This window comes from Cottoperca gobio, chromosome 5 (assembly GCF_900634415.1).
Source record: "Cottoperca gobio chromosome 5, fCotGob3.1, whole genome shotgun sequence".
Classification (NCBI taxonomy): domain Eukaryota; kingdom Metazoa; phylum Chordata; class Actinopteri; order Perciformes; family Bovichtidae; genus Cottoperca; species Cottoperca gobio.
In genome coordinates this window covers 22,404,025-22,429,321 of record NC_041359.1, presented here as the reverse complement: position 1 = coordinate 22,429,321, position 25,297 = coordinate 22,404,025, and the positions used below count along the sequence as shown (strand labels likewise).

The 25,297-nt window shown below is 42.0% G+C and overlaps 1 protein-coding gene across 2 annotated transcripts; it reads left to right on the top strand.

The window, feature by feature from the left end:
* Nucleotides 1-1,121: 1,121 nt before the first annotated feature.
* Nucleotides 1,122-24,160, top strand: LOC115007984 (proto-oncogene tyrosine-protein kinase Src-like). Of its 2 annotated transcripts, XM_029431182.1 has the most exons (13): nucleotides 1,122-1,537; nucleotides 10,763-11,044; nucleotides 12,542-12,641; nucleotides 14,512-14,529; nucleotides 16,126-16,224; nucleotides 16,478-16,581; nucleotides 18,619-18,768; nucleotides 18,851-19,006; nucleotides 19,609-19,788; nucleotides 20,009-20,085; nucleotides 20,161-20,314; nucleotides 20,406-20,537; nucleotides 21,163-24,160. In XM_029431182.1, exons 2-13 carry the CDS (start codon nucleotides 10,771-10,773, stop codon nucleotides 21,369-21,371), a joined length of 1,653 nt encoding a protein of 550 aa, XP_029287042.1. In that variant the 5' UTR covers nucleotides 1,122-1,537; nucleotides 10,763-10,770; the 3' UTR covers nucleotides 21,372-24,160. The 2 variants fall into 2 exon arrangements, with proteins under 2 accessions (XP_029287042.1, XP_029287043.1); XM_029431183.1 differs by lacking the exon at nucleotides 14,512-14,529.
* Nucleotides 24,161-25,297: the final 1,137 nt, after the last annotated feature.

Sequence of the window (25,297 nt, the reverse complement as noted above, 5' to 3'; positions counted from 1 at the left end):
AGACACCCTCTCCATATTTAAGAGCAGGCTAAAGACTTTCCTTTTTGATAAAGCTTACAGTTAGGGCTGGCTCAGGTTTGCCCTGGATCAGCCCCTAGTTATGCTGCTATAGGCTTAGACTTCCGGGGGACACCTCCCTGCTCTCTTCCTTCTCTTCCTCTCTCCTCCCCTCCCTCGCTTCTTCTCCCTCTCTATCTGTATGCATTTATGTAAATGTATGTTACCAACTCATCATCCGGGGTATCATCCCCAGAGTTTCTGTCTCTCATGTGGCAGGTTGCCACTGATAAAGTTTACGTCAGAATCATCTTTTCTATCAAATGTTGTGATTTGTACTATGTTGTTTATCCTGTACACACGACATCTATTGCACGTCTGTCCGTCCTGGGAGAGGGATCCCTCCTCAGTTGCTCTCCCTGAGGTTTCTTCCATTGTTCCCCCTTTAATTATGGGGTTTCTTTTAGGAAACCCCATAGAGGGTGTCGTAACCTGTACAGTCTGTAAAGCACACTGAGACAAATGTGTAATTTGTGATATTGGGCTATATAAATAAATTTGATTTGATTTGATTTTAAAACTGCACAATTATTGTATAAATAATAAGATGTTTCCACACTGTATCCAGAAGATGTTTGAAATTAGAGTGAGTCAGTATGAACATAGAGGAATTTGCATGTAAAAACAAAAGATTAGAACAAATGATGAACAAATTAGTTAATTTGCGGAATAGTTTTTAAAAAGGCAATACAATTAGGTAATAGGGTACACTTTTCTAATATTAATGCGCAGACCCAAAGTTACCGTTCAAGTGAGTGTCGCTTAGCAACCAGCTCTGCCAGCATGTGGTAACGTTACTAGATGGTACGTGAACTTTATGTACCAAGTATTTTTTTGTCGTGTTGATGAATTACTTTAATTAGTGGGAGAAAAAAAAAACCCCCCCGCTTGTGAATCGTGACTCCATATGATGTTTTAGAAAAGCTATACGGGGGTGTTGTCGTGCCTTCCAACGTCTCGGTGAATTAATTCAACTATCACGGCGTCGAGTTACGCAACACGACGTGAATCCTCTTGACTTCGCCGTTGTTGCGCACAAAGCGTAAAATCCAGGCTCATCACTTTTGCGCTCTCGTGTTTCGTCAGTGATGACGATCCCGTGCCTCCCCCCCATACGAGGCATGTCTCCTCCACACCACAACGCTCCTGCTGCTTCCTCGCATGAATTTACCGCGCCGTTGACTCTTCCCAGCTGAACAGACTACCTCACCGTAGGGTTGGACGGTGTTTGTCCGGCGCTCCGACCGTAGCCGCCCCCGGCAGCTGTGCCCTCTGCTCCCGAAGGCAGTCCCCGTCATGACCTCCCCTTTCTGCGATTCTGCCGATATCCGCTAAATGGGCTTCGTGGCTGGCCCGAGGTTTCCACAGCAACTGGCCATCCGCTTCCAGCATTTCTCTAATGAGGACAGCCCCAAGGATTTAACACGATTCCTCGCTGCGCGTCTCTGGTTTTTGGGCTGAATCTCCAGACGCGTCAAAGGTGAGTTAATTAGAGCTTGTGGCGACTTAATGCGAGAAAATTGGATTTATTTTTTGGAATTACATCCAGGGTTTTTTTGGTTTGTTGCTGTTCCCATACTGATGTTTTACACATCGTCTGATACCCATCTCTCACACTGACTTGTATTTCATTGTTGCACAGGCCATTCAGTCAGTGCTGCTCGCACACTTGGTCAGTGCCACTCAGCCTGTGCCAGGGCTCCGTTGTTGTTGACGATTTACTACACCCCCAGACAAAATGCGTGTATGTGCAAATGTCATATTTCTGACTTTCTCACGACAAGAAAAGCTCCGGGAAAACGCAGGAAATCGACTGCGGAAAGAAAATAAGCAGCAACAATCTATCGAAATTCAAAATGGAGCTGTAACGGCACCTGTTTTGATTCATCAGGCCGTATATGCGCTGTATGTGAGCCGAAGCCTGCCACCGCCACAGCAGCATTGTCGCCTTTTATCCCTGTTCCCATTCACAAATCTCTGTTTACGTGTCCTAATGTGGATCAGTTTGGCAAACACGGACTGTTGATGTTTTTCTTTTTGTTTTTTTTATTCCCTCCCATAGCAAAGACGTTTATCATTGACAGCTGCTACTCCTGTAGGCAGCTACTACCCCACCCCTTGTTTCTTTGAAAGCAGCTTTGCTGACAACTGGTGTTTAATCCCCAGGAAATAGAATTTTAATTATGTGGCTAATCTATTTACAGTCGGTTTTGGGATTTGGGCAAATTCCAGCTAATTTCCATAATGCAGTGGGATCAGGTTTGCTAACAAATGTGACACGTGAATCATGGGAAAGCTCAACATTTGGATTTGTAACACTGGACAACCAGATGCTATAATATGTTAGCCTCATATGATGAGCACGAGGCTAGCATAGCATGAGAAATAACATCGAAATGCCTAATTGGTTTGAGAGGCTTTCTCTGAAATAATGTTTTAGAAACTGAGATGGTAGTAGTCAATAACACTAATGTTCCCTTTCTGCAGGGCAGTGAGAGATTGACATTTATCTGGACTTGCTGGGCTTGTGACTAAGGAAGTGTTTTCTCAATTAATTGTTTAATATTGAAAAATATTCCCTAAACCCAAAGTTAACAATTCCCAACACAAACAAACATTTAATTTACTCCCAGAAAGACAACCTAGAATTTAAATGTTCCCAAATGAGGAGCTGACCTTTTGCTATTTTAGTTAAAAAAAATTACTTGAGCAATAAATCTTTAATTAAAATAGTTTAGTTTATTTGTCTTTTGATCAACTAATTGGTTAATTGCCTTTTTGTTGGCAGCTCTAGTTGACTTTAATTATTGTCAAACATTCTGTCAGAACACTTGAAAATAATATATTTACATTAGTTGGAGGAGAACGAAATAAGAAGTTTATTTTAATATTCAAAGAAAGGTTGTCAGTGGAGTTATTAATTAGCCAAAAGTTTGGCACCTCTGTAATGAAACAGCCTTCATGTCCTCTTTCCCACCCCTTGTCCTCCTTTTTATAGAGTCGGGTCTACTGTAGCAGCTTTTCTTCATAGCATGGATCATTTGCAGCCAGAGCCTCCAGTTAAAGATGGACAGAAAACAGAAGTGGGTTTTATCAGCTGAGTGCCACGATCCCCCTCTTCTCTTCCCTCTTCCTCTTCTTCTTTTTCGCCTCTCCTCTGTGTGCTTGTCACTAAGGAAGAGGGGCGATGAGATGGGACTTAGGCTGAGACTTTTCAAAGTAAGGCGGGTCGGCAAAAGATTTAGGGAAAAGATAACAGAGAATATCTGAGCGAGGCATCCACTGTACTAAAGTGGGACAAGACTTGATAGTTTTTTCTTTAGCTCTCTCTTTAAAGCAACTACTCGCTCTCTATATAACCCACGCTATATATAGATAATCTGTGTGTTATGTATGTGAACGGCACTGTGTCATGTTATCATGCAGCATATAGCAGGATAGGACAGTGACGCTAATGTGCCCATTTCCGCTTGTTTTGATCTTGATCCGGGCCGCTCCTCCCCAGGGCAAACTGTAATTTTCCCATTTTACTGAAACATTGGCTCGAGCTCCTTCACTCTCTGCAGCAAAGTTACCGTCTGTTGTGACTCAGTGAGGTTTGTCGTGGCCAAATGTGCTTATGTGCCTGACCAGAAACATACAGCTTGTGTGCTCAGCATTTGAGGATTACAAATGCTGATTAAACAGACGAAACCAGAGAGAGTTAAATTCTTTGTGCAAAATCAAAAGTAGGTTGTACTTTGAAACATTATCTTCTGCAAGAAATTGCTGCGTTTATAGTATGGAAGTTTGTAATATATGATGAAATTAGAAACCAGCAACTTACGTTTTTCCATAAGACTACAATGTGCAGATAATTTGAAGGCCTTAAGAAAAAGGTGGACATTATAGACTGTAGATCAAGAATTTAAAAGATGTTCATATTTGTTCTTAATACAATACTCACCTGCTAACCTTAACCATTGGTCACTCCTACTCATACTGGCCATGGAGAGAATCATTCCTGATGCGACTCCAATGTAAGACACAATCTACAGTCCTCGTTCTGCGCACAAATGCATTCTTAAATTAATTTGGCGTAACCTTTCAAAGCTTACGTCATTTTAGTACCAAATTCCCTCAATGTATCACCAAACAGTGGTTCCTGGAGCACAGTTATGTACAGTACACACTATGAATTACAAAAAACAACTAAACTGAACTAACATTATCAACAGAATGTGAAGAGGTAACAGTGTTGACGTTGTGTCAAAGACGTCTATGTGTTGTGTTGCACAGATATCTGCTGACGTTCGCATCTGACTGACTAGCGCCGCTCCGTCCAGTCTTGTAATACCACTTGTTCCTCTAGAGGTGATAGTGAGTCACTGTAGCTCCAGTCTGCCCTCAGTACAGAGGGAGAAGAAGCACAGCTGCCTGTATCTGGCCTTGTTAATATTACAGCCATGTTCTGTGTCTGTTTTTATAGTTTGTTTATTGGATTACATTCAAAGTGGCAGAACCGAGAAAATGACCTGACCCCTCGCCTTCACAGCTGCCAGGAGGCTGTTTTGACGAGTGTATAAATGTCAGCAGCCCCGGGAAACGGCGTAGCTTCAGTTAGCAGTTAGCTCGAGTTCAGCCGCAGCACCGGGGAACTGCAGACTCCCTGTTGCTGCTGTTACAGGTCCACCAGCCCGCTGTGACTGCCGGCGCTAAGGCTTGTTCTGGCTGAGCTCAAGTCTCTTCGGTTGCTGACTGCCGCTCCGTCTGACGATGGCGGCTGCCGAGTGCCGGCTCTCCTGGCTGCGCCACCGGGAAGATGAGACGAATATACGGTCGTTTTCTAATATCTGTCACTTAGGATTTAGTCCAATAAACAAACTAACGTAACGTTACTCTCATGTGGCGCCAGTGGAAAAGTCAGGGGATCACCAAAAACCAGTAGGCTTCATCAACTGGTAACCATAAATGTCTGAACAGCATGTCATGGCAATCCATCCAATAGTTGCTGAGATATTTAACCAAAGTTGTTGGCTTCAGCCAAACTTTAGAACATATCTTTACACCGAACAAGGACTGTGACTTCCATCGGTTACATTGAAACTGTTCCAGTGTACATGTAGACACGCAAGTGTTGTTTTAAAACAGACTTATAAAGGAGACATCGTGGGTTTCTGTCATTTTCCAAGGCAGATTGGAGCACATGTTCAAATGACGCATAATGAAAATACTGACGAATGTGATGCAGTTTCAGTACCTGACAGGTGTTTTCAGGCTTGCCTGCTTTGTTAACTCGTATTCATTGTAGGCACCTGAGCTCCCTTCCATTTACTTTCTCCCACTCTCCCTACATTATTCAGTCAATGACAGTTTTATAGATTTTGTGTGCCTCAGTCAACACTGAGACTGTGGAGAGACACAGGCGAGTGATAAATGTACTGCGGAAATTGAAGTGTTCTTGAACTCAATCATGGTTCTGAGGTAAATACCCCTCAGAGAGCCGCCTTTTGAACAAAGCCTCTATTTGCCATGATTCATATCTAATCCTTCAAATCTCCTTTCCCACAACACCACCAGGCGCACCTTTATTCACACAGGCGGCATGTCTATGCATTTATTGTCGCTTTTCACACTTTATTAAACCACATGTTATATAACTTTATTTTATTACAGCATATTTCAGACCAGAAATGGAGCTCATACTGCTTTAAATTAAGAGAGGAAAAATGATGATCCCGGAAAGCCAGGTGCGAGGCAACAAGAGTGACTTTTGCAGTAAGATTTTTATTTGTGTCCTGAGAAAAAGGTAAAATAGAGCATCTTTGTTGCCCCCATATCCCCCCCCCCCCCCTCCACCTGATTTCCCTCCTCTCTTCCTTCCTCCCAACCCGTCCTCCAACTGCTCAGTTGCCTGTTCTTGTTGCAGTTGCTGGAAATCGTAGCAGTGTGGTGCAATCTTGTTCCCCCACATTCCTTGTTGAATAGAAAAGCTCACAATGTCCTGAAATCTCTCCTTGTCTCCATTCCTCGTATTTTCTTCCCATCTTTTTATTTCTCTCCTTCTTCTGTCTTCGTATGACTTAACAATATCTTAATTTATAAGTCTTGTCTCCTCCTTCTTCCCTACTGCATTTTACATCATAACGTTGGAAGTAGTCGCATGTTAACGTCTCTCTGACATCATATTAGGAAAAGGCGTGAGGCTCAGCTACAGTACTTGCTCTGTTGTTTACATACACAGACTCTGAGGCTTTCAAGGGCACTCTGGTGTTTGCAGCATCCTGGAGAGAACCCGGGGGAAGTGAGTCTCATAGGACACGGCTTCTGCCATCACCACATGTGGATATGTTAGCAGTGCTGGTCGGGGATCATTATCCCTCCCCTCCCATTTTATCTGTGTGCTTAATCCTGATGATTAATCAGTGTTCCTAATTGAAAGTCAAATATTACATGGTACGATGTGCATACTGCAGTACCTTCAACTTAGGTTTTAATAGTGTTTGACTATAGTATATAGCACTCACTGCAAACCTTTTAGAACTGTCATCAATTTCTACACAGATATTGAATCTCATTGAGACATTTTCTAACTCTCTCTGACCTCCTCGTATCACATCAACACATCACAGTATTTTTACACAACCAGAAAACCTCTAGAGACATATCTGGGAGAAGTCACTGACTGAGCTTCACTCTTAGTTGCAACCTATCTGATGTTTTGCTGTATCATCTTTACCTATTAATCCATGCTTAAAGCGTTTTGCTTCAATGGGCTGCTGCGCTGTAGTTCTGCTGCGCTGTAGTTCAGCTGCGCTGTAGTTCTGCTGCGCTGTAGTTCAGCTGCGCTGTAGTTCAGCTGCGCTGTAGTTCAGCGGCGCTGTAGTTCAGCTGCGCTGTAGTTCAGCTGCGCTGTAGTTCAGCTGCGCTGTAGTTCTGCTGCGCTGTAGTTCAGCTGCGCTGTAGTTCTGCTGCGCTGTAGTTCAGCTGCTCTGTAGTTCAGCTGCGCTGTAGTTCTGCTGCTCTGTAGTTCAGCTGCTCTGTAGTTCAGCTGCGATGTAGTTCAGCTGCTCTGTAGTTCTGCTGCGCTGTAGTTCAGCTGCGCTGTAGTTCTGCTGCTCTGTAGTTCAGCTGCTCTGTAGTTCTGCTGCGCTGTAGTTCTGCTGCGCTGTAGTTCAGCTGCTCTGTAGTTCTGCTGCGCTGTAGTTCTGCTGCGCTGTAGTTCAGCTGCGCTGTAGTTCAGCTGCTCTGTAGTTCTGCTGCGCTGTAGTTCAGCTGCTCTGTAGTTCAGCTGCTCTGTAGTTCAGCTGCTCTGTAGTTCTGCTGCGCTGTAGTTCTGCTGCGATGTTGTTCTGCTGCGCTGTAGTTCAGCTGCGCTGTAGATCAGCTGCTCTGTAGTTCTGCTGCTCTGTAGTTCTGCTGCGATGTAGTTCAGCTGCGATGTAGTTCAGCTGCTCTGTAGTTCAGCTGCGCTGTAGATCAGCTGCTCTGTAGTTCTGCTGCTCTGTAGTTCTGCTGCGCTGTAGTTCAGCTGCGCTGTAGTTCAGCGGCGCTGTAGTTCAGCTGCGCTGTAGATCAGCTGCTCTGTAGTTCTGCTGCTCTGTAGTTCTGCTGCTCTGTAGTTCTGCTGCGCTGTAGTTCTGCTGCGCTGTAGTTCTGCTGCGCTGTAGTTCAGCTGCGCTGTAGTTCAGCGGCGCTGTAGTTCAGCTGCGCTGTAGTTCTGCTGCGCTGTAGTTCTGCTGCGCTGTAGTTCAGCTGCGCTGTAGTTCTGCTGCGCTGTAGTTCTGCTGCGCTGTAGTTCAGCTGCGCTGTAGTTCAGCTGCGCTGTAGTTCTGCTGCGCTGTAGTTCTGCTGCGCTGTAGTTCAGCTGCTCAAGCTTTGCACCATTGATGACGGGAGAAAGGACTGAAAAACTTGAGAAACACTTGGGTAAGGGACACGCTGAGGTAACTTGACATTCAGTAAGAAATCTGCTTCTTGTATATTATACCGATGAATTTTGAAAGTTGAATTCCATCCTAAAATACAGATCATCGATTAGTTTTGAAGTAGCTCTGGCTCTTTCAAGCCGATCATCTCGCAGTAGTTTTTAGGGATGGGTTGATGGTGATATATAGGGTTTTATCCCGGCTCTCAAACATCCTCCCACTTGACTTGAAAAAGCGGTCTAGCTTGCTATCATGGCAAAGAAGTGAAATAAAGAGCCTGATTTATAAAAAAGAAAAATGTAGGAATTATCCTGTAAGGAAAGAACAGACTCACAATGTTGCACTAAAAAGTGTTTTTATTTATACAGGGCAGCCTTATGATTTCTAATAACCCTATTTAAGATTGTTTGGTTGTTTTTTCACTAAGAAAGATGTGTCCTATCTGTGATGCAACAAAAATATTTGTTTCTTAACTTTTGTTTCTTGAAACGTTGTAGGCATATTTTGATAATTATCGGGATAATATTGTGAATCCTAATTATGTTTGGCCAGGGTAATCGTGACATGACATTTTCATGCCAGATGTGACACTGTTGCACAAGTGCCTTCATTATTCTTTAAAGATGTAAGACTGTTGAGCGGTCCTGTCTGCCCATTCTGAGTATGAGCTGGTAGATGTTTGAGGACGCAGAAACCATCACTGATATCCAGAGAAGTTGGCCGATCAGTTTATTCTTCACACAATTCACACAGTCCTGTTCACCTCTCTTGTAGGCCTATGAACCTGTTTCTGTGTGACTCAGTGTTGCACCATGGGATACGATAAACCCCCAGCGTGGCAGATTACATCCTGGCAGGAGTTGAGTCGAAGCTTGCTTGATCGTACGTGTGTGCTTGAAATCACTCTCACTCGTGCACACATACTCTGCAGCTTACACGCCCACACATCTCCACAGTGAGATCCTTCCACATCTTTTAGATTTCTCGTACCTGTGTAATTATGCTATGCTCGCACATTACACTTAAAACACCCCCTAAGCCTCAGCTGTCCATGCAGTATACAACAACCACCTACACGTTCTTTTTACAGCCACTGCCAGTTCCTCCCTGCTTGTCTGTTAATAACCCTCTCTGTCCTGTCTGTCAGACTCCCACAACTGTGCTGGAAACACTCACACGGATGCATGCGTTTGGAAAAAAGGATGCGAGATGTGTTGGTTTGCGATGGAGCCTTGTTTCCCAGAGAGCAAGTAACAGCTGCTCACGCACACACATGCACAGCGGTGCATACACTGTCTGGAACTGAGAGTGCCTCTATTCACAGAGGAACAAGGCTGTTTGTGTGTGTGTGTGTGTGTGTGTGTGTGTGTGTGTGTGTGTGTGTGTGTGTGTGTGTGTGAGTGTCTCTGTTTCAGCTGGCCTGAAATAGCCGGTCTTGCAGTGAGTCACTCTGCAATGCCTCGAGGATGGACTTGGTGTGTGAACACGGCACTCCAACTTTCTGTGGGTGCACTTGACTGTCTGAGCATGTTTGTCTTTGTCTGCACTCAAGATGACAGGGCGCTCTTGTTGCATTTATCAGGCCATAATAGATGTATTCTGCGTCAGGATAGAAAGGAGAAGCGGCGTTATAATTACCTGTAGGAGGTGAAACTGTTTCTGTCCTTGTCAACTCACCAGTGTTGGCACTCCATGCCATTACAAGCCCTTGCTTCTTTGATTGTTTTTCCTTGTAGATGCTTATTGATTCGGAGCAGATTGAATCAACAGATGGGGATGACCTTGAATGTATGCGTGTTGGCTGTTTTCAAGGTGTCCTGTTCTCAGAGTATTTGCATGCTAAACGGTTCTAACTAAACTTGAAACGGCTCCAAGGATAATCTGCGATGAGCAAAGATGAACAGCACACACTGCTGAGAGGAGTTTTTGTTTGAGAAAGGTGAATGGATAGACACTGAGACGGTTCCTGTTTGAATTAATTGGAGTTTTTTTTCTAGTGAACAGCTTTCATCTCCTGTCAGGACAGTGTTATTTTTAAATGTATATGTAATTGAACATTATCTTAAGAAAGCGTCAAGCTTCATATTTCTAATTGTCCATGATTTGACTGAATGTTTCCTCATGGAACGGGTTGTGTGTCTTGATGTGTAGATAGTAGATAGTTTTATATGATGGCAGAGGTTAACTGAGTTTTCCAAAAATCCCAAAATCTAGAACTTGTCTAGATCAACAACAAAAGAATTCATCACTTAAATACATGTAGACTTTTTTTCATTTAGAAAAGTTGTGATTTTTGCTATAAATATTTATAAAAAAAGGCCTTATTTAAGACGTGTATTTTGCATCAGTGCTGCAACTAACAATTACTGTAATTATTGATTTTAGTCCGTTGATTTATTTTTATGATTCGGGAGCTCATTGTTTAGTCTGTAAAATGCCCTGTCTGTCCCAGCTGCTCATAGTCCAATGTGACGTCTTTAAATGTTTTGTTTTGTCCAACCAACAGTCCAACAGCCAAAGATATTTAGTTTACAGTGATGTGAAACAGAAGAAAACAACACATTCTCACATTGGAGAAGCTGAAATCACAGAATGATGGTGTTTTCCCTTTGAACATTTTTATAAATCAATGAAATTATTATTTAAATAGTTTGTTGTTTTTCAGTCGATCGACTAATTGATTAAGCGTTTCAGTACTATTTGGCACATAACAAGAAATCGAGATGACATCCTTTTTCTTTTAAATCTCTTGGGACTTAAAGTGCTGCATACTTACTCATCATTGGCTCTCATCCCAGGTCTGCACATGGGGGCGGGCAAAAGCAAGCCCAAGGAGCCGGGCCAGCGCTCCATGAGCCTGGACGGCACCATCGGCTCAGGTTCAGACAGCGGGCGCTTCCACCACCTGGGACCCGCACAGCAGACCCAAACCCCCAACAGGAGCCCTGCCGTTGGGACAGGCAGGCGGGGGCATCAAGGACATCACCAACTCGCCCCGACAAACACTCCTGAGCTGGCTCTCTTTGGAGGGGTGGACCATACAGGCACCATCACCTCGCCTCAGAGAGGACCTTTGTCAGGTAGGCAACACTTTGTTAGAGGGTTAGGTGTGCAAATATTGCGAAACTGATTACAGGAAATAGTTAAGTTAAATAGAAAAATGCTACTCCAATAAGATTTTATTCTTGAGTTTTATATGTTTTGGGCAATGACCCAAACTAATTGTCATTTTTGTCAACCGTGTTCTTTAAAGCAGTAAAGAAAAATGTAGGGAATGACTGTTTTTGGTTCTTCACTTTCTTGCCAAGACTTAAATGACAAGAGCAATACCCCCGTCACATCTATACATTCAATGTTATGCTACAGCCCTGGTTAGATTAGCATAAAGACAAAAAATAGGGAAACAGCTAGCCTGGCTCTGTCTACAAGTGTAAAAACGACAAGTTGAGGTTTAACGGGGGTGCATGTGCCAGACTATTTCTTGGCTGGGTGCAACGACTTCCAGGACGCTCTGCTGGTTGCCTCACAACCTCACTGTGACTACACTCCAGGAAGTCGCTGTGCCCAGCCAAGATGTAGTCCTGCACATAACCTCGGGTATAACTAATGAGTTTTAGAGGTGCATTCAGGCAGAGTGCATTGTTTCCAGTGCATTGTTTCCAGTCTTTGTGATGAGCTAAGCCAACAATTTCCTGACTCCAGCTTCATAGTGAGCGCACAGATTATAGATCTTCTCATTTTACTCACGGCAAGAACGTACATGAATGTATTTCCCAAAATCAAACTATCGCTTCAAATTTGAGTGACACAGCAGAGCCAAAGTAATCCTGTATGTCCAATGAGCGGAGAATGCACAAAATACTGTTGTCAGTGTGAATAAAGTTTTCAAGATGAGCAGAACTCAGAATGAGATCTGATGTGAACTTTGACTTATCTATGAGTCAGCCCAGTCAGCCCTGACAAAAGTCCTGAGAAAAATATCTCAAAACTGACTCACAGTGACTCGTATGTCCACAAGAAAATATTTTCCTTTTCCCATCATCAGCTGTCAATCAGACTTTAAAACCTCTCTTTGACTTTGAAGTCCATCGTGCCAGACTGTCCAGATTTTACTTGAAGCTGTAACGTGTCTAGACCGGCCAGATGGTTGGGTTAATATTGCTCCATCCAGAGAGGGCTGCTGCTGTATCTGCTGGCCGCCTCCTCCTGTGCATCTAATGAGCCGTTCGATGATTGGCTGGAGAGTCCTCGGGTTTAGATAACTGGTTCATTAAAAGGAAGCGGTAGAAAGCTCCACAGTAAATAGAAAAAAAGGTATGATGGCTTTGTCCTTCACGGACGATCGGCCGCAAGCACTCTGAATGTCGATATTTCTCATTAAGCCTTGGTAAATTGTTTCATACAGTTATGAAGCAGAAGCGAAACATACTGAATATTTAGAGCTTTACGGTGGAAAGAGCGAGACTTGTGTTATTGAAGTTAAATTATGGAAATGAGTAGATCTTAACAGGAAGTACCGGTGTCTTAAATTACATTGTTCCCTAAATGTGTATTTCTGTGTGTGTTGTTTCTTGCAGGAGGTGTCACTACATTTGTGGCGTTGTATGATTATGAGTCACGGACAGCGTCTGATCTGACCTTTAGGAAAGGCGACAGGCTGCAGATTGTCAACAACACGTAAGAACCAACAGCTTCTCTTCTCTCGCTCTCTTTTTTTCTCCTCTCTCTCTTCTCCCCCTCTTACTATATGTTCTCTCTCTCGTGCGTACGTTTATTTCTACTTCTCTCTCTTTCTAGCAATCATCTTCTCTTTCGCTCGATCTTTGGATCTGTCTCTATCGCGTTTCTCTCTTGCTCTTTTGTTTCTTTCTGATCTCTTTTCTCGTTCTCTCTATCTCGCTCTCTTTATTCTCTCTCTCTCTCTCTCTCTCTCTCTCTCTCTTTTCCTCCTCCCTCTCTCTCTTTCCTCTTTCTCTCTTTCTATCTCTCTCCCTCTCTTTCTCTCCCTCTCTCTCTATAGATTATAGATATAGATTACTATAGATAGCAGATTTGTGCACACGTGAGCATGATAATGCACAAATGTGTAAATGAATGAACACCGTCAGGGCTGGTAACTGTGGAGCGATCCAGACAGCAGAGTCTGATCCTCTCCATCTGTTGACTAAAACGGAGCAGACTGGCACTTTACTAATGCATTCTGTTCCTCTTGCGCGACTGTGATCATGATCTTTATGGAGAGCCTGTCATAGCGAGATCACTACACTCTCATATCTTTCCTCCACACAGACGACACCTAAAACAATGTGTTTTCCTCTTGGATATCAACACATGTTGCAGTTTGTCTCAGCTGTGGTGATATGTGTATTTAAAAGCATGTGGGGCCGTATTACAGAAACTTCTCGACTTGCAGTTCCTTTCCTAACTGTTTGGTAAATATGGTCATTGGGGTCGGACCTTAAGACTTACTGATGAACAGTTCCTAAGTCAGTGTTTCTATCCTAACTTCAGATGGGAAAAGTGTTTCACACAAACATCTAATGCTGCACTGATTTAATCATTTAACTAATCTTTCATGCAAATATGGCAGAAAATGCTATTTTCAGCCTCTAACATATTGAGATTTCCTGCCTTTCTCTGTTTTATATCATATTAAACTGAATATCTTTGGGTTTTGTACTGACGACACAAGAGATGGACATGCTTCACTATTTTCTGACATTTATAGACCACAAATCTACAAAATAAAAGGCTTTAGGATTTAGGATAACCGTTAAGCTGTCCCAACTTTCACTTATCCACCAGGTGCTAATGTTAACTAACTTGTTTAATATAATAAAAAACAACAACGTGTACAAAGTTGTTTAGCTTGGAGAGATTTGAAAAGTATAGCGTTGGTTGCCAGATAACAGACATGAAAGTCGATAAGCGATGTTGAATTGAGTATTTAGGAGTTCCTAACCTGAAATAGGATGAAGATAAGCGATGATTTTTAAAGTTAGTTAAGGTTTGCAGTGTAATGCGGCCCATGGAGCATCATTTACACGCATGTGTTTAAAATCAGAACATGTTTTTTACTTTTATTTTCCTATGAGCTCTTTCCATAACTTCCTGTCATAAGTCTGGCCTTCTGTTCTTTATCTATAGTCTGGCACTACATAGTAGGGCTGAAAAATATGAATGAATTCATACTCAACATTAATATTTCAGTTCTAATATCTACTTTGCTAAACGGTGTTCGGTGCGAGGGAGAAAATCTTTTATGCAAAAACTGAATTAACCGAAAGTAAACCCTTCATGATATGAGGACGTGTTCATTTTACGGGTAATAAAGGGGGGAACATGGATCTGGAGTCCTGTCTTGCTTTAAAAACACTGCAGCTTGTGTAACCCCACTGTGTGGTACCGCAGCATATTGGGCTCCTCTGCTATCTGTCAGTCTGTGCTGCTTGCCTTGCTGTGTCTCCTCGCTGTGTTTTTGATGTGTCTGCTGTGTCTGTTATCTCTCCCTCTCTCTTTCTCTCTCATGCTTCATGGTTTCTCCTAGGAAAAAGTACAGCTTCAGGTCAGTAATACTTAATGCAATAAAAAAAATCTCACGCAACCTTTTGTTCACGGTCCCTTCGCTGCTGCGCGGATTTGTCTGATCAAGCTCGTAGCGTATCCGCAATGAATTAGTAAATATTATAGATGTAGAGTGACTTGCTTTGGAGGTAACATATTGTAAGTCTCTCTAGTTTAAGGTTTCAAATGTAGACTGGAGGGACTACAAGTGGAACAAAAGGTTGCATTTGTCTGTCTATATCCTCTCTTAACAATGTGTTTTTATTTCTCTCACGTCGGTGTGGGATATTTTTGTTTTTTAAACCTTTTAATCTTTAGCTTTCCTCTTTTGGGTTGTAAAGAACATCATGGGTCGTGCGTCAATGTGGAAGTTTCAGTTTGTATCCGGAGTAGATGTTCTCACGAAGACATACTGTAACTGAGGACACAATCTGAAGCGTCCTGTGCTACAGATACTGTAATATATAATGATGCAGATACTGTAATATATAATGATGCAGATACTGTAATGTATAATGGATTAGTCTGGTGGTGAGCCATCATGTTTCTTGGCTACATATCCTATGAAAAGACCAAAGCCAACAATACATTTATCCAATGAAAAAGTATTGTCTGTGGAGCCAAAGTCTGATTTAGCTTATTCTAGTGTACACAACATATTCATCCACAGTTGAAAATAGTCCCTAACTATTGCATAATGTACTCCTGTTTGCTACAAATTATAGCGCCCAGCTGTTTTAGGAAATCATTTAACCTTTAATCTTTTTTTAATTGAAATAGGAGAATTTTCGCCAGATATAGTACCTGCATTTAGTCAACATCATCCTTGACAAGTGACATTGGGTTCATTTTTCCTTTTCTGTGTTTTTCTCCTGTTCCTCGCTCATTTTCAGGTTGTGGTCGACGACTTGAAGGGCCTGCTTTGGTTGTTTGATAAATTGATTTAAGAATAATTGGTGGTTCTCTGCATGTCACTCACTAGCAACAAACTGTGTATCCAAGAACCCTTAAATCAGTAAATGATGTTATATCAGGCAGAGAGCCACAAACAGATTTTATTGTTGGTTTTGACCATTTTCATGGTATTTGTTGTCAATAACAGAAATACAGACTAACAGCATTATTCTTTAAGTGTTCATCCACTGTCAAATATCAATTGGGAATAAACTAAAAGATCATTAAACCAGGAAATGTTGTGGTTGCTTTGGTCAGTTTTCTATTTATGGTTGAGTCACTCTCTCTCTGTTTTCTCTCTCTCTCTCTCTCTGTCTCTCTGTCTCTGTCTCTCTGTCTCTCTCTGTTTTCTCTCTCTCTGTCTCTCTGTCTCTCTGTCTCTCTGTCTCTCTGTCTCTCTGTCTCTCTGTCTCTCTGTCTCTCTCTGTTTTCTCTCTCTCTGTCTCTCTGTCTCTCTGTGTCTCTCTGTCTCTCTGTCTCTCTGTCTCTCTGTCTCTGTCTCTCTGTCTCTCTGTCTCTCTGTCTCTCTGTCTCTCTGTCTGTCTCTCTCTCTCTGTCTCTCTCTGTCTCTCTGTCTCTCTGTCTCTCTCTCTGTCTCTGTCTCTCTGTCTCTGTCGCTGTCTCTGTTTTCTCTCTCTCACAGAGAAGGGGACTGGTGGCTCGCTCGCTCACTGACGACAGGAGAAAGTGGTTATATCCCCAGCAACTACGTGGCTCCGTCCGACTCCATCCAAGCAGAAGAGTACATTATCCTCTCCTAGTTTCACTCTTCCAGTTTGTTTCTCCCCCCCCCCCACAGTGATATAAGAAATATTTCCATAGTGCATTGCCTGCATCTAGCATTATTCTTTATGCTATATCTACTTCTAAAATGCAAAGACTATAGAGAGAATACTTTTACAATGTACCATCCAGTACAGCATTTCTGCCTGCCTGCTCCAGACGCTCAGTAGTAGCTTCTTTCTAAACTGATTCTCCGTGGCCCACTTTGACAGGTGGTATTTTGGGAAGATCACTCGGCGCGACTCCGAGAGGCTCCTTTTAAACGTACAGAACAGACGAGGAACCTTCTTGGTGAGGGAGAGCGAGACCACTAAAGGTGAGAGAGCACGCACTCCAGAGACGTCGGTCGTTATCAAGATGATCCAATTAGCTCTTCTGCTTTTCTAAGTGTCTGCTTATAATGATGTGTTAAAGCTTGCTAAGGCCACTTTGAGAAATATGTAATGTAAGAAATGCGTAACTTTGAATGTAAATAACATCGTTATTTTACAATGCATTACATAACCTTCGTATAAGCCTTGATGCCTCCATGTACAGCTGAAATTAATTTCAATAGTTCTCAAGTAATATATTTGCTGGTATTTCTTTTTGTAATCATTTGTCAGCCAAAACAAGCAGTTTGAATATGTGAACCTGAGCGTTTAGGTTAATTTCATGGACACTTTCACTATTTTAGGACATTTTATACACTAAATCATACATTAGTTGCAGCCCACCCTGCACATATTGCTTATTCCTAAAGATAAAGGCAATTGCTTCAAAGAATTAAAAACGGCTATGTAATTAAGTGTTTTAAATGTGCATGTCTTTTTATCAGAAGGTTCTGACTATAAAACACATTTCAAAATGTGAGAAAAAGATGTGATGACACTTTCTGAGTCCCTGGAGTTTACGCTACACAGCAGAGACGTGGACCTTCAGGGACTCTCTTTAAAAGAGGCAAAACCTCGTAATTAAGTCATTTGTTGACTTTCACGCAGGCCCTCGGCTCTGTCTTTGTTCTCTGGAGTTTTGCATCTTTCTTTGAAACTCTGCAGCCAGATTTTGTCCTTGCGACATCAGTGGGCTCTTTAGAGGGTTGTTTTGGAGGAAGTGGGAAAAGAGTGGAGTTGAGTGGCCTTGTGAATTGATAGGGGTGAATCACTCTGCCACAACTAGGTCAACCTCGGAGGGTGCTGGATTTCCCCCTGGCTATAAGTCTCTGTTCTCCCAACACACACACACACACACACACACACACACACACACACACACACACACACACACACAGAGAGGGGGGGGGAGACTTGTAGGAAAGGGGGGGGGATATCAAGGAGGGTAGTAGGAGCTCTGGCAGGAGGTGTGTTGGCCTCTGGGTGTGTTCTGTATTAGATGTCACATGTGAGGCTCATAGTGTGACACGGATGAGCAGAAGCATGTTGCTCACATGTTGAATGAAGTGCAGATCATGTGAGACGGATGATGATGCATCGGATCATTTGTAAGGCGGCTCACGCTAGAAGTTGTATTCAAATCCTCATTTCTGCTTTTGTTATCTGACGCATTGGTGGAAACATTTATGCACAATTGGTTAACTTTCGAAGTTGTTGTGTGGAGGCCTTTTATATTCTGCACACATGAAGTCATTTAGTTCTGGCTGTAGTACCTGTGTCTTCAGATTAGTACAAACAATAATATGTGAGGGTCGGCCTTCAGCATGGAAGTTAAGACAGGCCGGTGGTTAAACTGCTGGGATAGTAATTATTAGTAACCTAATCTATTGTAATAATGATTTACATTAACAAACAAAGTTTTCTGAAAAGTGACTCTACAAAACACGTCAATGATCATCACTGATGCTTGTAGAAAACACAACGTTTAGGTATGAGCGCTTCTCTTTGGATAAGGATACATGTAGACAATGATGCCAACAAAACTCCAAGGCACTCTCTTTTTAAACTATTAAAATGTATTTTGTAATCATGGCATCATGGCATAGTCATAATAGATTTGAACTCCTGTGCGTTTCCGCATCAAACTATTTAAATGTTTGTTTTATCGTGTTGTTATCAATGTTATTTTGATTCTAAAGGCATTGTATTTGTTTAAAAAGAGAGTGCCTTGACGTTATCTTGGTATTTAATTGTCAATAATCATCACTGTTTTACTCAAACATCAAACTTGACTTACTAGTGGGCCCTGGACAAGGACAGAAAGGCTTGGTTGAACTTCCAGGACCTTCTTTTAAAGGGGCCACAAGGGACTTGCCCAGCGCAGCTGCTAGGAAACTCCACAGAGCAGCTGTCACACGCCGCCACATGCGCCTGGTTATATTGTTCTGACCTGTCTGTCTGTTGTTTTCTCTTGTTCACAGGGGCATATTGCCTGTCAGTGCTGGATTATGATAACACCAAAGGCTTGAATGTTAAACATTACAAGATCAGGAAGCTGGATAGCGGAGGTTTCTACATCACCTCCCGCACCCAGTTCACCAGCCTACAGCAGCTAGTCTTCCACTACCGCAGTGAGTGCTCAGACATCTGCTCTCTGATCGTTAACCTTTCGTCGACCGGCCCGCTCACTCTCCCTTCTCTCGCCTCTTTCAGAGCACTCTGATGGGCTCTGCCACGCTCTGTCAGATGTGTGTCCTGTGGCCAAACCTCAGACGCAGGGACTGGCCAGGGACGCCTGGGAGATTCCCAGAGAGTCCCTCCGCCTCGACCTTAAACTGGGACAGGGCTGCTTTGGAGAAGTTTGGATGGGTAAGAACTACAATTCCTCTCCCACCATGGCAGATGCAGGTTATACGTTGAATTAAATAAATATGAGAATTAATTTCCTCTTTTCTTCAAGTGCATTGATCAGATCATTCCTGGTGAAAGTTATTGTAGCTAATTAGTTCATATTAAAGGAATAGTTTCACATTTTGGAAAATAAGCTTATTTAATTCCTGGCAGAGAGTTACATGAGAAGATGGATACTAGTCTCAAGTAGCAGCCAGTTAGCTTAACACAAATACTGGAGACGGCTAGACTGGTGCTGTCAAACAGTAACAAAATATGCAAAAGAATATTAAGTCTACATTATATCAGGATGAAATCTTACACTTTTAAATGCTTATTAAATATGTAAAACATGTGTTCAGTCGTGCATGCATGCATCTGTCTGTCTACAGCTATTCTCGCGCACTAATGGACCCATGAGCATAATATGTTTTGTGCACATGTATGACTGTATGCTCAATGATCTCTCCTGTTTGTGGTGATTCACCGTTTTTGAAAATATATTTCATTTTGCTAAACTGTCAGTCGGGAGGAACGATTGTAATTTTCTAGTATTTTATTATTTCTATGTTTTCTGACAGGCACATGGAACGGTACAACACGGGTAGCCATTAAGACCCTAAAGCCTGGCACCATGTCTCCAGAGGCCTTTCTTCAGGAAGCACAGGTCATGAAGAAGCTGAGGCACGAGAAGCTCGTCCAGCTGTATGCTGTTGTTTCTGAGGAGCCTATCTACATTGTGACAGAATATATGAGCCAAGGTAACACAGGTTTATATTTCTCAAAATAAGATACTGAAAAAAAGGATTGCTTTGGTTCCTGATATCCTGGTATTGTATCGATATACCCGTATATTGATTTGCTTAGAATCACACCTGTGCTTTTAAGGTTTACACATATAATGTACAATTGGTTGTTTTAGTTGGTGTTTATTTGTCATTATCTTAATGTAACTGTGCATGTTTTATCTTGCACTCGCAGGGAGCTTGCTGGACTTCCTTAAAGGGGAAGCCGGAAAGATGCTTCGTCTGCCTCAGCTAGTAGACATGTCCGCTCAGGTAAAATTACTTTTGGTTCAGCCACACTACAAACGACACAATATCTGTGTTTATAACAAACATCACTTCCTCCAGATTGCAGCAGGCATGGCCTACGTGGAGAGGATGAACTACGTCCACAGAGACCTGCGCGCTGCCAACATCCTGGTGGGAGACAGCCTGGTGTGTAAAGTGGCTGACTTCGGCCTGGCAAGACTCATTGAAGACAACGAGTACACTGCGAGACAGGGTGAGTCCACAATCCTTCTGTGCACATCAGATTACATTTTTAATTTGTAATGTGAAACTGAACAGAACTGTTTTCTTTGTGGTTCCTCCAGGAGCTAAGTTTCCTATCAAGTGGACGGCGCCGGAGGCCGCTCTGTACGGCCGCTTCACCATCAAGTCAGATGTCTGGTCCTTCGGTGTGCTGCTCACAGAGCTGGCAACTAAAGGCAGAGTCCCCTATCCAGGTAAAGACGTGCATCATGTATTGAGCTGCAAAGATTAATCGGTTAATCGATTAGTTGTCAACTATTATATTAATCTGCAACTATTTTGATCAAAAAAGGTTAAAATTCTGATTCTATGGCTTCTTATAAATATTATCTGGTTTCTTCACTCCTCTATGGCGGTAAACTAAATATATTTGAATTGTGGACAAGGCAAGACATTTGAGTAAGTCATCTTGGGCTTTTGAGAAACATTTATTAGACCTAACAACTATTCAATTAATCGACAATAACAATAATCTCAAATTGCAGCTCTCATAATGTACCAGCACCCGAACGATTACCCGTTCAAACAATTGTTTCTTTAACAAGAAGTTCTTCAACAATCATCATGCTGGATGATAAGAGCTGAAACGCCAACAAACAAAAAACCAGTAACTGTTTTGATAACGGCATTATTCTTTCAATGCCATTTTTCAAGCTCGATCCATCTTCAGTGCTGTTCAGACAACACAAGCTTAAGATTAATCATGCCACAAAGAATACATGTGATGTTAGTGTTCAATTAATTTCATTCTTCTTATTTACTATATCAAAATGACGGTCTGTCTGTTCGCTGAATCTAACTTTCTGTTTCTCTCGACAGGTATGGTTAACCGCGAGGTGCTGGACCAGGTGGAGCGCGGCTACAGGATGCCCTGCCCGGCAGAGTGCCCCGGCTCTTTGCACGAGCTCATGCTCTCCTGCTGGAGGAAGGACCCAGAAGAGAGGCCTACGTTTGAGTACCTGCAGGGCTTCCTAGAGGACTACTTCACCTCCACAGAACCCCAGTATCAGCCTGGGGAGAACCTATAGAACCACACACTGAACCGAACCCGGGGGGGGGGGGGGGGGAGAACCTCAACACAGAACGATCTGCACTAACCGACCTCAGAGGATGTGGGAGGATCTGAGCCTGTGAAACTCATCTGGGAGGAACTTGAGATTCTTCTGTGGAAGCAAAAAAAACAAACCGAGACAGAAGAAACCTGCAGAAGTCCCATCGTGTGCCATAAAGAAACTACTACAGAAGAACCTGAAGAACCTCCTTTCTGCAAGCACTCACTGTTTACTGAAGGTCAGGGTCAAGGCTGGAGAGGAGAACTCCTGGTGGACAGACTCTGGCTCTGATTTGATGCTTTTTGAAAGGTGCGACTTGATGTGGGAGGAACCGAATCAGGATCTACAGACGGAGCGAGGGGGTAGAGAATAAACATCCTGTTGAAGAGAGAAGGTCAAGGGAGGATATTTCGGGCATGAGCTGTTTAGCGAAACCTCCCTCTTTCCCTCTTCTGTTGTGTTTCTTCACCCTCTCCTGGTACCTTTTTCCGCCCACAGAAGAGCACCGCCACCGTGGCTCAGGTGCCAAAGGAAAGTCCGTCTCTCTTAACGTCCTTTATCTCCCTTCTGCCTCTCTCCTCTCTTCCTCTATTTCTGTCTGACTTTCAGTATCTCCCTCCAGTTTTCTCAAGTGCTGCTTCTTCAAAGTGTCTCCAAATAACTCTGCTCTGGAACTCTACTTTGCATCTTTATTTATGTTTACTTGGACAATATGGAGTTTAAGGTTTTCATTAGTGGCGGACAAAAAAAAGTTCCTGATTTCCCTTCATTCTTTCTGTGATTTATTAATAGGCAAGGTTGTTAGAGCCACTGTCATGGTAGTGCCAGGGTAAATGTACTCAACAGGCAGGTTGTGTAACACTGAAAATGAGGTCAATTGAATTACAATTTAAGGCCTTTCTTTCGTTTATCCCTCCTTCTCTTTTCTAGCTGTATTTCTTGACATACACTGAATGGCCATTGCGGCCAGCTGGATCCAACCTCGACAATTAAAAATGATTTTGATGCAGATAGTGTTTTGCTTGTTGTTTTTGATTGACCCTAATTTAACTGGAAAGTTGTATTGAAAGTAATCAGTACTGTCATGGTGACACTAAAAAGCAGTTTTAATAGTAGCCAGCTCGTTTCCTCAGAGGCACAAGTGGGGAAACTTTCATCAAACATGTATGCGACCCACTAAGAGGCTAATATGGCTACCAAACCAATCATTTTACTGTTTAGTATTCAGCCCAGCTCAACCCTGAGTGTAAAAGCCTACTTTGTTGTGTGCCAAACAAATCACATTTCTTTACCATGTATATAATGTTTTATTATCAAGGGGCTCACTTAGGGTGTTCTTAAACAGGCAATTGTTTCCCTAAATCTTACACTAAAACTCTGCACCGTTTCACCAGTAAACGTCATGTTGGTGAGTAAACTGGACGGATACACTTCAAAAGGTTTTCATTCACTTCGCAGCTGTTGTGTCAATGGAAATATGCAACCAGGCGGCCCTAATGAAACTGTACAACTTCAATCAGGTAACCCTAATGAAACTGTTTATGACTTACTATAAGAGTTGATTTTCAGACCAGTTAGCATGCTTTTGTGCCGTTCTCTTGACCATTGGCTGGGTTTGTATTTATGCTGTACTGTACATCAACATGTGTATGTTTACTTTTACTCAAGTGAATCGGAGGGGATCATAAACGGACATTTGTGCCATCAACCTATAATTGTTGTTTTTTTAATATCTTACCCACGGCTGCCAGCTCTCTCTCATCCTGTACATACTGTAGCTCTTTAGGGTTGGTTTTGTATCATGTAAGCCACTTTCAAATGGCAGGTATTTATGTTGGGTGTCACACATTTCACAGTGGTTTAGTTTAGGATGTAGTCGATGCAGCAACGGTAGATCAAGTTATAGATTGTTTGCTAACAAATACTATGAAACCAGTTATCAAGATATGAGCCATTCAGCAATAAGAGATGGCCCATTCCCCCGAAAACCATGAAGTTATTATCCGGCGATTCTGAATCCTGACGGCTAATTTAATCAATAACGTGGGCGCTTGTGAAACCACAATGGAAAAGGAGTTTGGGTTGTGATATGACGTGAAAAATGAAGTCAAAGATGTAAATAGTATCTTAAACAAATGACTGTGACTATCATGTACTTTGTTTTTGTATTGTTTTCCTTTTAATTGCACCTCCATGTCGAGGTTTTTACAATGACACACGCCTGCTCCCAAACTGTTTTAATAATAGGACGCTACTGTAAATGGGGCTTAAGGAATGTTTTCTTTTTTAATATTGGACTTATTACTTCTGCAAAAGACCATTTTTAAAATTGGGCTTGACAAAAATATATATATATATTTCCGAGAACATCAGTGCTCTCCTCTTTAAGAATTGGAAATCCCCTGTTTTGCGCTGACGCACTGGACCGCCTGTCAGTCACTGGGACAATGTGGAAGTTGATGGTCATGACTAATATGAGTAACGCCAAGTCTGATTGGATTTTCTGTGCCATATTAAACAAGTGTCTCTGTCTTTTTATGTTTTATTTTTTTATGAATCTATGCAGTTTCGGTCTGGCATTCCTGCAACTTCATGGCCATTTGGTTCTAAAGTGAAAAACAATGATCATAAACAAGGTGTGAGCATTTTGTAAGGACTTCTTTTCGTCTTTTTTTTTGTTTGTTTACGATGTAACAGGATTGAAATGGGTATCGTGCCACTTTATGTTGATCTTTAAATGTGCAATAAATTATATTTCAAATGTGTTTTGATAAGAGTGTGTGTGTGTGTGTGTGTGTGTGTGTGTGTGTTGTCCTTTGGCCTATATATAAAAATATTGCTGTTTGGGTATGACTCAGAGAATAAAGGGATGAGCATGCTGCACCACAGGCCGAATGTTTAGAGAAGTGAGCCTGTAATGTGAGGCTCATGCTGTCACGTTGCTAGAAACGCTTGGACATTTAGGAAGAGTTGAGAGAATTTCATAAATATTAGCTTACTGCTGAAAATATGTTTTTGAAAAACAGTTTCAGTTAAAGTGAAAGAAGCTGAAGTAGCCGTTAAAATGCGAGTGTGTAAAGAAGTTAAGTTAAAGTGTAAGCACTAAATGAAGTTGAAGTGTCACAGTAAGTGTAAATGCTGAGTGAGGTGTCCGTTAAGTGAAAGCTCTGAAAGGAGATGAAATGTCAGTCGAAGCTTTGGTGATGGATTGAACTTGAAGTGGAACTCCTGAAACAAATAATTCCCAGTTCAAATGCATAAACGTAAAGTCCATATCAGTTAACGTGTTTGCACTGAAAGCAGTTGCAGCTAATTATGTTTGACATGGAAGTTGTGGAAGTTGGAGGAGCTGAGGAATTGTCTTTGTTGTTCAATGATGAGACATGAAAGGAGTGGAAGTGTCAGTGAGCCTGTGATGTGAGGATTGTCAGTTTTAATTACCTGATTATTTAACTAAGACAGAATTCATGAAAATGAATGAAATGAAGTATAACTAATATTTTATATAGTATATATATTTTTCCCCTTGGTTTGCTATTTCCAGATATTCTCGTTGAATGCTTTCTCAAATCAGATTAAGATTCAAAGTAAACTATAATTAAAAACTAACAATGAGATGTTGATGTAATGCAAAACAGCAGAGTTTAATTTTACCCCCACAATAACTATTTATTCACAGCCAGGGTAAATATAAAAAGATTGAGGCAGCAAATAATTTATGTGATAAATTTAGTTACTTTGATATTTATTTTGATAACAACTAGTCACTTTACAGATTCAGATTATTAATACAAATTATTATCAACAAATAGAATAATATATTACAGATTAAGCTACACAGCAGTATTTAAAGTAATTAGAATTAGCCTTCAACTTTAAAGTGATACTTACATTATCAAGGA

Excerpts from the sequence above, each read along its gene's own strand:
- LOC115007984 (XM_029431182.1), top strand. The coding sequence starts at position 10,771 with ATGGGGGCGGGCAAAAGCAAGCCCAAGGAGCCGGGCCAGCGCTCCATG. Across the intron at positions 11,045-12,541 it reads TCAGAGAGGACCTTTGTCAG|GAGGTGTCACTACATTTGTG; the intron begins GTAGGCAACACT and ends TGTTTCTTGCAG. Across the intron at positions 19,007-19,608 it reads CTTTGGAGAAGTTTGGATGG|GCACATGGAACGGTACAACA; the intron begins GTAAGAACTACA and ends GTTTTCTGACAG.